This window comes from Pituophis catenifer, unplaced genomic scaffold, assembly GCF_029215685.1.
Source record: "Pituophis catenifer annectens isolate HBS135680 unplaced genomic scaffold, rPitCat1.0.hap2 SCAF_10, whole genome shotgun sequence".
Classification (NCBI taxonomy): domain Eukaryota; kingdom Metazoa; phylum Chordata; class Lepidosauria; order Squamata; family Colubridae; genus Pituophis; species Pituophis catenifer.
Window position 1 is genome coordinate 13,707,990 of NW_027256890.1, and position 13,716 is coordinate 13,721,705.

The following is a 13,716-nucleotide window of genomic DNA, read 5'->3' on the forward strand; positions in this document are numbered from 1 at the left end:
GGAGAAGGAAGAAAGTTAATATCTGGAGAAGAACTAGATGTAGTAGGCCACTCCATATAGCTTGGCCAACGGATCTCAGCGGAAGGTGATAACAATAAAGGAAATTGTACGGCGTGTTAAATGCGATTGGCAGGCATTTGGCATGTCGAAGTGTGAATCAGCCTCGTTCCCTCTCTGGGGAAACTGTAATTAATTAGAGGTGAATGGATCTTGTTTTCCATGGAGTATACTTTCAAAGAAAGAAAACCCGAAGTATATAGACGTGATAAGGTTCTCTGGCCAGGCTACCGTAAATCTTAGGATGGAAGCTCGGCTGGCAAACACTTAACGCAGTGACAAGGCAAACTTAACAAGTTGTGCCTGAAGAGAAAAGTTTTCGGTCGATCGATCCGAAAGCTATATGAGGGGCACACAGCAGTGGAACAATTAAATGCTTGGCATCGCGAGATAGAAAGACCCACACATGGATAAGAGAACAAAGGATGCTGTGAGAAACTCTGAGTTGTTTAGGCTGCTGGAATTTTCACACCCAGGACGAGCGGTCTTGCAGATAGCAATAGCACTTAAGGCTTCGCAGTGCTTTTTACAGCTCCTCTCTAAGCGGTTTAGAGAGTCAGCCTCTTGCCCCCCCAACAATCTGGGTCCTCATTTTACCCACCTCGGAAGGACGGAAGGCTGAGTCAACCTTGAGCCGGTCAGAATCGAACTGCTGGCAGTGGGCAGAATTAGCCTGCAATACTGCAATCTAACAGGAAGGAAGGAAGGAAGGAAGGGCAATAGCACTTAGACTTATATACTGCTTTACAGTGCTTGTACAACTCCTCTCTAAGAGGTTTACAGAGTCAGCCTCTTGCCCCCCAACAATCTGGGTCCTGGTTAATAACAGCCCTCTCTTCTCCTAGGGGGCATGTTCATCCCAAGGCTGAGATGGATCCGGCATCTCCCCGTCGCTTCCTCCATCTTGATGCTGCTCCTCACTGTCGTCTGGGTGACCGGCGTCGGAGAACATTTGGTCTTATCACCCAGCATGCTAAGTAGCCCTTTGCAAGGTTGGTCTCCCTCTTTGAAACTTCTCTTGTATTAAGACGACTTTCCTCGCTCCGAGAATTACATGCCTTGAATTACAGCCAGCTAGGGACGATGGGGTGTCTCATACTTGAGTGGTGGTGTGACCTAGGCTCACTTAGTCATTACAATTAGTCCCAAACAAACCTATTTTATTATAACGGCTGAGATTGACTTCATTCCCAGCTTAGTCCAAATTAATTCCAAAACAAGTCCTTCAGAAAAAGTCCTTCGGGTTTATCACAAATTTTTATCTTCTTTGGCATCCTGCCAAAGGCCTTTCTTGGCAAAGCCCCACAAAGTTCAGAAACGAGAGATGCTGACTGGAAACAGATTTAGCAATGTTGCTTTCCTACAAAGAGCCCAAGAGCCTTTGCTGCTCTTTTAAGCCTTGTGGGAGGGGCCAATCATCGCCTGGCCTTACTCCCGAGTCGTCCCTTTTGTTTTAACTGCGCCTTCTGGCAGCTCTGCGCATGCGCGCACTAGGAACAGGCTCCTCCTATTCCTCTGCCTCTCTGCTGTCCAACTCTGGGGGCTCCGAAGTCCGCGCGCATCACTCCCAGATAGCCCTGGCCCCATCTCTGTCTCTGACGCAGAGCCCTCGTCCGGGCCTTCCCCAGACTCCAGGACTGGTCCATGGTCCTCCCCAGCCTCCTCACTATCCGACTCTGCAGGCTGCTGGTGGACCACAACAAGTGGCTGCCTGGCTGGGGAATTCTGGGCGTTGAAGTCCACAGGTCTTGAAGGTGCCCAGGTTGGACATCCCGATTACAAATACTTAGCAATCCCATCTGGAATTTTACAGATTTCTTTCGTGCTTCTGTCGTATTGCATTTTTAAGCGACGGCTTAAAAAGTACAGGTTAGGCGAGATCTGGCTCAAAACCAGTCACTGCGAGAGGGACCTTGGGAGTCCCCAGTGGACGATCGCTTAAGCATGGGCAGCCGAAAAAGCTAATACAATCCTTGGTGGTATAGACCGTGGCATAGAATCAAAATCAGTATTAGTACTGCTTTGTAAATCCTTAGTAAGGCCATAACTGGAATACGGCATCCAGTTTTGGTCACCACGTTACAAAAAACGATGTTGAGACTTTGGGAAAAAGCGCAGAGAAGAGCAACTAGAATGATTGAAGGGCCCGGAGGCTAAAACGTATGAAGAACGGTTGCAGGAATTGGGTATGGCTAGTTTAGAGAGAAGAAGGACTAGGGGGGGACATGATAGCAGTGCTCCAGTATTTGAGGGGCTGCCACAAAGAAGAGGGGGTCCACTTATTTTCCAAAGCACCAGAAGGCAGGACAAGAAGCAACGGATGGAAACTACTCAAGGAGAGAAGTAGCCTGGAATTAAGGAGAAACTTCCTAACAGTGAGGACAATTAAACAGTGGAACAGCTTGCCACCAGGAGTTGTAGGTGCTTCATCACTGGAGGCTTTTAAGAAGAGACTAGACAGCCATTTGTGTAAATTGGTATCGGGTCTCCTCCTTGAATAGGGGGTAGGACTAGAAGGTCTCTAAGGTCCCTTCTTGCTCTATTCTGATTGATTTTTTTTTTTTAAATTTGATTTATATGCCGCCCTTCTCCGGAGACTCAGGGCGGCTTACAATGCGCTAAGCAATAGCCTTCATACTTTTGTATATTTTATACAAAGTCAGCTTATTGCCCCCACAAACTGGGTCTTCAATTTACCTACCTTAGAAAGAATGGAAGGCTGAGTCAACCTTGAGCCTGGCGAGATTCGAACTTACTAATTGCAGACAGCTGGAGTTAAATTACAATGCATTAGTCTGCTGAGCTATCCAGGCTCATTTTTTGATCGATTGATCAATCGACCTAATTAACCACATTAATCTATTTCAGGGCCCACGGAGTACCTCAAATGGGGTGTTATAAACGACAGAAAAGGAAGCAGCGTTAACAGCACGAGGTCTCTTCTCTTGCAGCCTTCCGCCTGGTGACGTACTGCCTGGGCCATGCCAACGGCTCCCTCCTGGCCACCAGCTTGCTCTTCTTCCCACTGCTGAGCTGGCACCTCGAGCTTCAGCAAGGGGCCCTTGGCTACCTCCGGACCAACACGGTCTCTGCTGCCATCTCAGCCCTGGTCTACGTGTTCCTGGCTGGACTCTGGGGAGTTGAACCGCAGGCCACCGTCAGCGGCTACATCCCTGTCCACCTGGCTCTGCTGGGCTGCCACGGAAAGCGCTCGGGGTGGCTGCCCGTGGCTCTGCTGGCAGGATTGCTGTTCGGCCTCGGGGAGATCCTGTCCCCCGCGTTCTCCCTTCCTCCTGAACGTCTCCGGATTGCTCACGGGACTACTGGCCTGTATCCTTTCCAAACATGTGGGCAGTGTTGTGGCCCGCCGGCAACAACAGAGTCGGATAGTGAGGAGGTTGGGGAGGAACACGGGCCAGTCCTGGGAAAGGACTGGGGAAAGCTCAGACGAGGGCTCTGCGTCGGAGGCAGAGAGGGAGTTAGATGGCAGTGAGGCAGAGGAACAGCTGGAGCCTGTTCCCACTGTGTGCATGCACAGAGCTGCCAGAAGACAAGAACGACTCAGAAATCAGGGTCGACTTGGGAGTAAAGCCACACCTTGGAGGAGATTGGCCCCCTCCCCTAGGAAACAAAAGAGGAGCGAACGGGGAGGGGGCTTTTGCAGGAAACAATTCGTTCGTTCCGTGATTCTTGAGAGACTCTGTGCCAAGTTTTGCCTTGTACTGCATTTGGAAACTAGTTACTTGGCAGCTGTCCAAGCGAGATAAGGTCTGTGTTGATAAATATTCCTTTGAAAGACTGTTTGGACAGGCCTTGCTGACTGTGAATGAAAGGAATTCACAGTCGTCTAAATAAAAGAGGTTTTGCCGGGACCAAAAAGCTTCCTGCTTTTTAACGGAGCCTAGGTCAAAACAGGCTCCGAGGGTGGGATAGGGGACGAGAAGGGAGCCTCTTCTAGGACCCATGTGGCTCCCAAATCATTGGCAGCCCTCCCAGGCTTTAAAAATATTTTTTGATGATTTTTTTGGGGGGTAAAGGGGGGAAAATACTAGAGTAGACTAGAGGACCTCGGAAGTCCCTTCCAGGGCTATGACGATTTGATGATTCTACGATTGTCCTTAATGCCTCAGATGGTGCTGGTAGATCGTCCAAGAGGCACCTGGCAAGACTGCAGAAGAGGATTGCAGGCTGGAGCTACCTCAGAAGGGTTTTTTCTCACTCGATCAGGCCCTTCGCCACCGGCACCCTCCCAACTACGGACATAAAGGAAAGGTATTTTGGAATGACGTCAATTTTGCTTTCCACGGCTGCCGAACTACAACTCCCAACGCCCCTTGCTAGCCAGGGAGTTGAGGGATGGTAATTCCGTGTGGTCACCATCCCAAGTTGCCCAGTTCATAATCTAAAGCCGAGGTGGTGCAGTGGTTAGAGAGCAGCACTGCAGGCTACTTCAGATGACTGTTAGCTGCAGTTCGGCGGTTCAAATCTCACCAGTCTCAAGGTTGACTCAGCCTTCCGTCCTTCCGAGGTGGGTAAAATGAGGACCCAGATTGTTGGGGGGCAAGAGGCTGACTCTGTACACCGCTTAGAGAGGAGCTGTAAAGTCTGAGGGCTATTGCTATCCTTCCTTCCTTCCTTCCTTCCTTCCTTCCTTCCTTCCTTCCTTCCTTCCTTCCTTCCTCCTTTCCTTTCCTTTCCTTTCCTTTCCTTTCCTTTCCTTTCCTTTCCTTTCCTTTCCTTTCCTTTCCTTTCCTTTCCTTTCCTTTCTTCCTGTGTAGTAGTTAGAAAGGAGTATTGCAGGCTAACTCTGCAGACTGCCAGGTGTTTGAATCTCATCAGGCTCAAGATTGACTCAGCCTTCCGTCCTTCCGAGGTGGGTAAAATGAGGACCCAGATTGTTGGGGAGGCAAGAGGCCGACTTTGTAAACCGCTTAGAGAGGAGCTGTAAAGTCTGACGGCTATTGCTATCCTTCCTTCCTTCCTTCCTTCCTTCCTTCCTTCCTTCCTTCCTTCCTTCCTTCCTTCCTTCCTTCCTGTGCAATAGTTAGAAAGGAGTATTGCAGGCTAACTCTGCAGACTGCCAGGTGTTTGAATCTCATCAGGCTCAAGATTGACTCAGCCTTCCGTCCTTCCTTCCGAGGTGGTAAAATGAGGACCCAGATTGTTGGGGGGCAAGAGGCTGACTCTGTAAACTGCTTAGAGAGGAGCTGTAAAGTCTGAAGGCTGTTGCCCTTCCTTCCTTCCTTCCTTCCTTCCTTCCTTCCTTCCTTCCTTTCTTCTTCCTTCCTTCCTTCCTCCTTCCTTCCTCCTTCCTTCCTTCCTTTCTTCTTCCTTCCTTCCTTCCTCCTTCCTTCCTTCCTTCCTTCCTTTCTTCTTCCTTCCTTCCTTCCTTTCTTCTTCTTTCCTTCCTTCCTTCCTGTGCAGTAGTTAGAAAGGAGTATTGCAAGCTAACTCTGCAGACTGCCAGGTGTTTGACTCTCATCAGGCTCAAGGTTGACTCAGCCTTCCGTCCTTCCTTCCGAGGTGGGTAAAATGAGGACCCAGATTGTTGGGGAGGCAAGAGGCCGACTCTGTAAACCGCTTAGAGAAGGCTGTAAAAGCACTGTGAAGCGGTATGTAAGTCTATTTGCTATTGCTATCTAATAGACAATTGTTCCAATCTCACTGATTTTCTTCCATCTTCCAGAATTCCTGCGCAGGAGACGTTTTCACCCGACTTGGCAGGGACGGTTGCCATCCAGATTCCGCCCCCTCCTCCATCCTGGACTGATGAAAGGGTAACCCAGCTGCCGTTTCCTCCTACGTCCCAGCACCCCTTCTCAGATCCCGGCCAGCCTTTGGGCTCCCCTTACTTCTCTCTCCCGAATTTCCCGACGGAAGAAGAGCTGATAGAAGCGGGAATCCGGGCTTCTCTGCAAGACAGAAATGAAGAGGAAGTGAAGCTGCTCAAATCTTCCGTCTCTTCCCTCCGGTAAGTCCTTGGGAGAAATCGGGTGGGCAGAGCCGAGTAGAACCTCCAGCCGTAGGAGCAGTGTATCTGTAAAGCGCAAGATTCCGGGGAACAAACGAAAGGAGACTTCCGCCTCCATGATTTTGGATCCCGTGACCCTGCAACGGTCGTAAGGGTGAAAAACGTCCCCAAGTCATTTTTTTTCCCCGTGCTGTCGTAACTTCGAAGAGTTCACTAAATGAACTGTTGTAAATTGAGGGCTACCTGTATATTTTTTTTTATTTTTTTTTTAAATTTGATTTATATGCCGCCCTTCTCCGAAGATTCAGGGCGGCTTACAATGTGCTCAGCAATAGCCTTCATCCTTTTGTATATTTATACAAAGTCAGCTTCTCTTTTTTTCTTTTTCTTTCTTTCTTTCTTTCGTTCCTTCCTTCTTTCTTTCTCTTTCTTTTCTTTTCTTTTTTAATTTGATTTATATGCCGCCCTTCTCCGGGGACTCAGGGTGGCTTACAATGCGTTAAGCAATAGCCTTCATCCTTTTGTATATTTATACAAAGTCAGCTTATTGCCCCCACAAACTGGGTCCTCATTTCACCTACCTTAGAAAGGATGGAAGGCTGAGTCAACCTTGAGCCTTGGCGAGATTTGAACCCTGCAGTAATTGCAGGCAGCTGGTCTTAATAAGCTTAATAACAGGGTGCCTTAAACCCCTGTACTACCAAGGCTCTTTTATATTTATAGTTATATGCACACAGTTTATGGAGATTCTCAGTCATCCAGGTCAAAGGTGCTTTTTTTTCTAAGAGGCCACTGGATTTTCTGATTTTTCTTTGAAGACGTTTCCCTTCTCCTCCAGGAAGCTTCTTCAACTTCTCAGTTCAGTTCTTCTTCAGAGCTGAAGAAGCTCCTTGGAGGAGAAGCGAAACGCCTTCAAAGAAAAACCAGAAAGTCCAGTGGCCTCTTGAGAAAAAAAAAAAAAAAACACAGTTGGGATGAACGCAGTTGTTTTACTCTGGCAAGATTCTGTCTGTAGGTAAACCCATAAAGAAGTTTTATTTCAGAAGTAACGCCGCCCGTTGTTCTTGTTTCGTGGGCCTGATTGTCCGGCCTCTGATGCCAACGCTGCCGCCTTCTCTTCGTCCCTCTTCCCAGGCTCCAGCAGCTGCAGAAGATGGGCTTCGCCACGGAAGAGGCTGTGATCGCTCTGGCAGCCACCGGCCACGTGGAAGGCGCCGTCTCTCTACTGATCGGAGGCCACGTGGGGGACCAAGCGGTGGTGACGGCCGAGACCCGCTCAGCGTCTCCTCTCACACAACCTCAGTCAATCCCCAACCCATGAGATGGCATTGGGGGAAGAACTCCGGCCAGACCGGGCAGAAACGGAGTGCCACAAGATAAGAGAGCTGCTTGGCAGAACTGAAGCTGGTTTTGCAAGAGCACGGAAAGGCCGCAGACCGGTTTCAAACTCTCTGCGGGAGACGCAGGTTCATCTGGGCCTACCTGGATTGCTAGAAGGCAGCGAGGAATTGAGGGGCAGAAGGAGGGCACAGAGGATGCCTTTTCAGACCAGAATTATGATTTGTCTGCTTGCAATTTCCTTTTTTCCACTCCGGATATGAATAAATGGAGCACAAAAACAAAAAACAGTGGTGAAATCTGAACCGGTTTACTACCAGTTCGCTGGCTGTGCATATGCAGTGCGCACCATGCACCAAATGCAAGGTGCACACACGCGCAGTGCTCGCCAGGAGGAGGCATGCGGTAAGTAGAACAGCACGCGAGGGGGGAGTTGATCAGCTGTGGCACGCAATCTTTTTATTTTACTTTTAAAAGCATTGCCTTTAAAACTAAAAAAAAAAGCCTCTGACGATCGCGCGGCTCAGCTGGGATCGTCAGAGGCTTTTATTTCATCTTCTAAAAGCATTTTTTCTACAACCTTAAAATGCTTTTAAAAGGCTCTCGACGATCCCAGCTGATCCGCGCAATCATCAGCTTTTTTTTTTTTACTTTTAAAAGCATTTTTTCTACAACCTTAAGAGGTTGCAGAAAAAAAATGCTTTTAAAAGTCTCAAAGCCTCTGACGATCCCAACTGAGCCGCATGATCATCAGAGGCTTTTAAAAAAACTTTTAAAAGCATTTTTTTCGGCCGAAGAGGTTGTAGAAAAAATGCTTTTAAAAGCCTCTGACGATCCCAGCTGAGCCACGCGATCATCAGAGGCTTTTTTTTTTTTAACTTTTAAAAGCATTTTTTCGGCCGAAGAGGTTGTAGAAAAAATGCTTTTAAAAGCCTCTGACGATCCCAGCTGAGCTGCGCGATCATCAGAGGCTTTTTTTTTTTTTACTTTTAAAAGCATTTTTTCTACAACCTTAAGAGGTTGTAGAAAAAATGCTTTTAAAAGCCTCTGACGATCCCAGCTGAGCCGCGCAATCATCAGAAGCTTTTTTTTTTTTTACTTTTAAAAGCATTTTTTCTACAACCTTAAGAGGTTGTAGAAAAAATGCTTTTAAAAGCCTCTGACGATCCCAGCTGAGCCGCGCGATCATCAGAGGCTTTTTTTTTTTTTAATTTTTAAAAGCATTTTTTTCGGCCGAAGAGGTTATAGAAAAAATGCTTTTAAAAGTAAAAAAAAAAAAAAAAAAAAGCCTCTGATGATCGTGCGGCTCAGCTGGGCAGGGGGTGGGTGGGTAGGGATTTTTGCTACCGGTTCTCCGAACCACCTGCCGCCATCGCTATCGGATTGGGTGATCCGGTCCGAACCGGGAGTATTTCACCCCTGAAAAAAACCCACCCCGAAGTTGCATGCAAAAGGAACTGAACTGCAGGAACCCAATGCTATTTTTGCCAAGCGTACCCACCCATTCTAGAGTGGTGGCTCCCAACTAGAGACCAGTTTAAAAAGTGGGGTGTAAGAAGGAGCCCACGGGGATCCCATGGGAAGCATCCAGGAAAACATGCCCCCGTTAGGTGCGCAAGGATACCATTAATTTTTAAAAACGCAGATCGAGCAGATGCAGGCGCAGAGAGGGCACAAAGGCTGTCCTTTAAACAGAAGAAAATATATATATTTTTCTCCTCCCCGCCCCTCAAAATTGTTGACTGATGCTGGAAAGGAGAAGCCAGCAATCCTCACCTTCGCCACCGTCCCTCCCCAACAAATCTTGTCCAAAAAAAAAAAAAAAATAATAAAGGAAGAAATACTGTATACAAATTTCAAAAAAGTTGGGATCATCAATAAAGACTCCCTTCTTAATCCCATGTAAGCTTTTTTTACAGATTCTGGTTTCCTTCCACGACACGCCTCAGAATTTGGGCAACAATCAGTCGGTTTATCCAGTAAGTGCCAGAAGATGCTTTCTCATCTGACTCCGGAGAAGCACTTTTGAAATCCCTGCTCCAAAGGGAGTAGAGACGGGGAGGCTCCGATTTTGCTCAGCTGCTCTGTGTGTGTCTGTGATCAGATTGATTGAATTCCCACTGCATCTCCATCCATTTGGGGCGTTTCTCAACCTTGGGAACTTTTTTAAGACTTCGACTCCCAGAATCCCCCCCTGATTAAAAGTTCCCAGGATTGAGAAATACAGCTTTACGGAATACAGAATGACGGGGGTTTTGTTTTATTTTCTGGATTGAAAAAGAGAAAATTTGAAAAAAAAAGGATAAAATTGAAATTCAAAGCATGAGCAGCGAGAAAAAAAACCAACCTCTCGGCATCTGGAGCCTCTGAGGACGTGCCGGAGAGATGCCACCACGGAGGAGAAGGTGGCAAAAGGCTGGATGTGTTGGACCGGTCCTTGCCGAATTGCGGCCCAATCTGACCACAAGGAGGGAATCTCTGGCGAGTGACAGCCAAGCTGAGACCCCCACTCTCCCCCCCCGCCCGCATAAGCATAGACCCCCATAACACCTATTCCTATTTGTTCCATAGCAGGAACAAACCCCCTGTGTGAAAAGAACAAATAAATACAACGGAGGATTTGTTAGCAGGGCCCTGTCCCCAGCTTGGTTCATCGAACAGCCCGTGTCTCCATCACCACCGGTCCAAGGCAGAGGGAGGAGGAGAAAGGACCGCGGTACTCCTTCCACATCGGAGGTCCCTCAATCCAGACGTGGCCCTCTTCTTCGCCTGATGGTGGGCAGAGTCTCCTTCATTTCTTCCTCTCCTCTCCCTTCTGAGAAAGACGGTGCGAGCTCACCCGGTAGGCCGCCAAATACTCGCTGCGCTTACTCCGATCGTCGCCGGGGACCCCCGTAGCGGCCGGATCAAAGCCGGATCCCAGATCTGGTTCTGCCAATGGAGGAAGGACGTCAATAGTGCTTTAGCTGCAGGAACTGCGAAATTCTAGGGTGCGCTTGTCTCTCTATACATGCCTTATCCTTTTCCTTGCGGCTTTTGAGATGTGTGTGAAAATGCGCCGGCTAGGGTTTTGAGGTGTCCCTCTAGATCCTCTTCTCTCTCTCTCCCCCTTCCCAATTTTGGAAATGGCTCAACTCCAACACCGCACATTTTTTAAGAGCAACATCCTCCAATGCGTCGTTGGGGCCGTTTTGAAAAATGTGCAATTTGGCAAAATAAAATCTTTGCAGGAGTACAGCTCAGGAGTCCAAGAAATAAAGGGAGACTAGTATAGATCTATTTCAAGCTATTTAGCTCTCATCAGCTAGCCATACCCTTACTCGGATTCCAACTTGGTCTGCCTGCATATTAGGCAGTTGTATTAACCTCTGAGCCAAGAGAGAATTATGTAGATATTTCAAGCGATTTAGCTCTCATCAGCTAGCCATACCCTTACTCGGATTTGAACTTGGGCTTCCTGCATATTAGGCAGTTGTATTAACCTCTGAGCCAAGAGAGAATTGTGTAGATCTATTTCAAGCTATTTAGCTCTCATCAGCTAGCCATACCCTTACTCGGATTCCAACTTGGGCTGCCTGCATATTAGGCAGTTGTATTAACCTCTGAGCCACAAGTTCTCCTCCCTTTATCAGCTTGAGTCAGGGGAGAGATTGTTTTTCTATCAGGTTCGAATCCAAGTAAGGGTATGGCTAGCTGATGAGAGCTAAAATAGCTTGAAATAGATCTATAGTCTCCCTTTATTTCTTTATCAGCAAAATATAAATTTGGTATAAAATGGTTTGTCGTGAATGCGACTGCTTGAGGGCTCCTGGATTGGAGCTGAAAGGCGACAGGGATGCAGTATGCTCCCTCCCACATGTTGGGGTAGACCAGATGCCTCGATAGAAAAACTCATTTAGCCCGAACACCCAACGGAGGTGTCATTTCCAGCCAGGCGCCGAGGGATGTGGGGAGGAGCCTGGGAAGGAGACCGATCCCATCGGAGGTAAACTGAACCTCCATCTCCAGGAGCAGTTCTGTTCCAGAGAGGTCTGCTATTGGAAGACGAGGAGCCGATTCGAAGCCATTCCCGTGCATCTCCCTATCTTTTCCAGATAACTTCACAGAGGGACACCTCCCTACACTGTGTCTCTTATCACTGCGATCTCCCGTACTCCCTAGGCGCACTGGAACTACAATTCCCAGAACCATCCGGCCAATTTGGCCTTTGGAATTACGAGAGCTGCAGTCTCCGTGGAACTGGACACCTATTCCCCCACCCCCCAAAAATGGATTGTGAATTCCACCTCTGCTGGCCGGGTGCAAGCTTTATTTTTCGGTGCATGCAGGCCAGTCGGAGATGCCACTGAGCAGGTGCAAAGAATCAGGAATTTTACAGCTCCGGCAATCCAAATCTCATTTGTTTTGATACCGCGGAGGTGGAATTTTCCGATTTTCCCCTCCAATCCTGCAGCCAGAGGATATATCCACCCCCACCCACCCCTTCCACCAGCAGGGGAGTCAAGACAGGCCAAACCATGCTAGGACTTAAAAAACAAAACGTGTTCAGGAAGGTGATGGACACAACAGGAAAAGGCTGGTTGTTGCAGAGATGGCATGCATGCAACGTTTTGGAGTGGAGGTAGAAGGCGGAAAAACCTCACGGCAGGTGCCGGGGAGATCTCTGGGATCCTGGCGTCTGGCGAATAATGCACCATGCGTTGGAAGAACAGGAATTTGAGGGGGGGGGGGAAGGGAAGGCAGGCCCTCGCATTACGCATTACCTGGCCAGATGATAGCTTCCAGCAAGGTGACTCTCCTAGCCAGGAGCTCCAGCTGGGCTTGCTGTTCTAGGAAGCTTGGCAAGCTAATGGCCTGGCAGGGAGCGAAGAAGAGCAGAGTGGAAATTTGATTGACCCATTGACCCACCCGGAGGGAACAAGAAGGGGAGGGGTGGGGGAGTCTGGAAAGATGGCACTGGGAAGGTGAATATGGGGCAGAGGGTCTCTCTTGTGGAGCAGAGAGAAAGGAACCCAGGGATGTCTCCCATATATGGAACTTGCAGGAAGGGAAGATTCTGTTGTGGCCCATCAGCGGCCTGTGCAATTAGTAGCTGATTCCGACAGCGAGGAGGCTGGTTGGTGCTGCGCCAGCAGCCTGTGCAGCTGGCGCTTGAGTCGGACAGTGAGGAGGCTGGAGAAGATGTGGGGATTCAGCCAGGGCCTTCAGAACCTCCAGAAGCTCCCATAAGTGAAGAGGACGAAGAGGAGGAGCCTCTTCTCAATGCACGGGCGCGCAGAGCTGCCAAAAGGCAGGAGTAGCTCCTCAGGAGGACGTCTCCTCGAGAGTAAGGCTTGGGGCTAATTGGCCACTCCCTTAGCCTATTTAAGGAGGAACACCGATTGCAGCAAGTTGTAGGGAACAACTTCAGTTCACTCTCCTTCGCGTCTGCAAAATTGCTTCTGGGCTTTCTGCCAACTCTAGTAAGACTGTGATTACCTTAATCTTAGAATTCTGGTAGGCTGTTAAAGACAGTTTTATTAACAGCCTTTGGTTGATAAAGACTAAGTTATTTGAGTAAAATAAGCTTTGTATAGAGTTTCTGTGTGCTGCGTTCTTTGGGGTCCGTAGCTGGGGCAGAACAGGTTCTGAGTTTGCTTGTCAGAAGCCGGCTGGGAATACTGTAAATCAGAGGTGGGGGAACGGTGGCCATTTTATGGCTTGTGGACTCCGACTCCCAGAATTCTTCCTCATTGCTGGCTCTGGAATTCTGGGAGTCGAAGTCCCACAAGTCACCTCTGCTGTAAAGGACGATCTTATTCCGCTTTGGATACCGCAACCATCCTATATGCATTCCAGTTGCCAAGTGCCTGGATCGCAATCGCACGCCTGCGGGAACGCCGCCACCGTCGTAAGCCCGAGGAGCAGCTGTAAATCACGTTTTGCCATGTTGTTGTAACTCAAGAGTCGTTCAGCAAATGGTTGTAAGTGGAAGACTACCCGAATGGAAATAAAGACTGCTTTTGCTAGGCAAAAAATGTCTGCATTTTTTTAAAAAAAAAAAACACTCCGTTTTGTGACAAGGTGCACTTTTTTTAGTGACATTGTCTGCCGCCTCCTTAGTGGTGCGGTGTCCTAGAGGGGGAGCTCTTGCCTCACCATCAGGAGGCTGTGAGTTCAATCCTAGGTAGAGGCAGATATTCCTCTCTCTGGGCACAATGAGAATATATCTGCTGAACAAAACTCCGTACTGGCAACAGGAAAGGCATCCGGCCAATAAAACACTCTGCTAGCTCCATTCAGTTGCCCGCAAGGGATTATGGGGTCGTTAAATGAAGATGACGGTGATTGTCTGCAGCCTCCTTGCTTTC

The 13,716-nt window shown here is 48.5% G+C and overlaps 2 protein-coding genes across 2 annotated transcripts in view; one reads left to right on the forward strand and one right to left on the reverse strand.

Annotated features, from left to right (window-relative positions):
* Nucleotides 1-907: 907 nt before the first annotated feature.
* On the forward strand, nt 908-7,678 carry RHBDD3 (rhomboid domain containing 3). Its single transcript, XM_070951065.1, is given in 6 exon segments — nt 908-1,049; nt 3,009-3,331; nt 3,333-3,387; nt 4,188-4,329; nt 5,744-6,028; nt 7,163-7,678. Coding segments are annotated over 6 exon segments (1,134 nt in total). The 3' UTR covers nt 7,350-7,678.
* Nucleotides 7,679-9,934: 2,256 nt separating this feature from the next.
* The window catches only part of EMID1 (EMI domain containing 1), a 34,931-nt gene continuing 31,149 nt past the window's right edge, over nt 9,935-13,716 (reverse strand). Inside the window, 1 exon segment of the mRNA XM_070951091.1 lies at nt 9,935-10,297. Within this exon segment, the coding sequence (XP_070807192.1) occupies nt 10,040-10,297 (258 nt within the window). The 3' untranslated portion in view covers nt 9,935-10,039.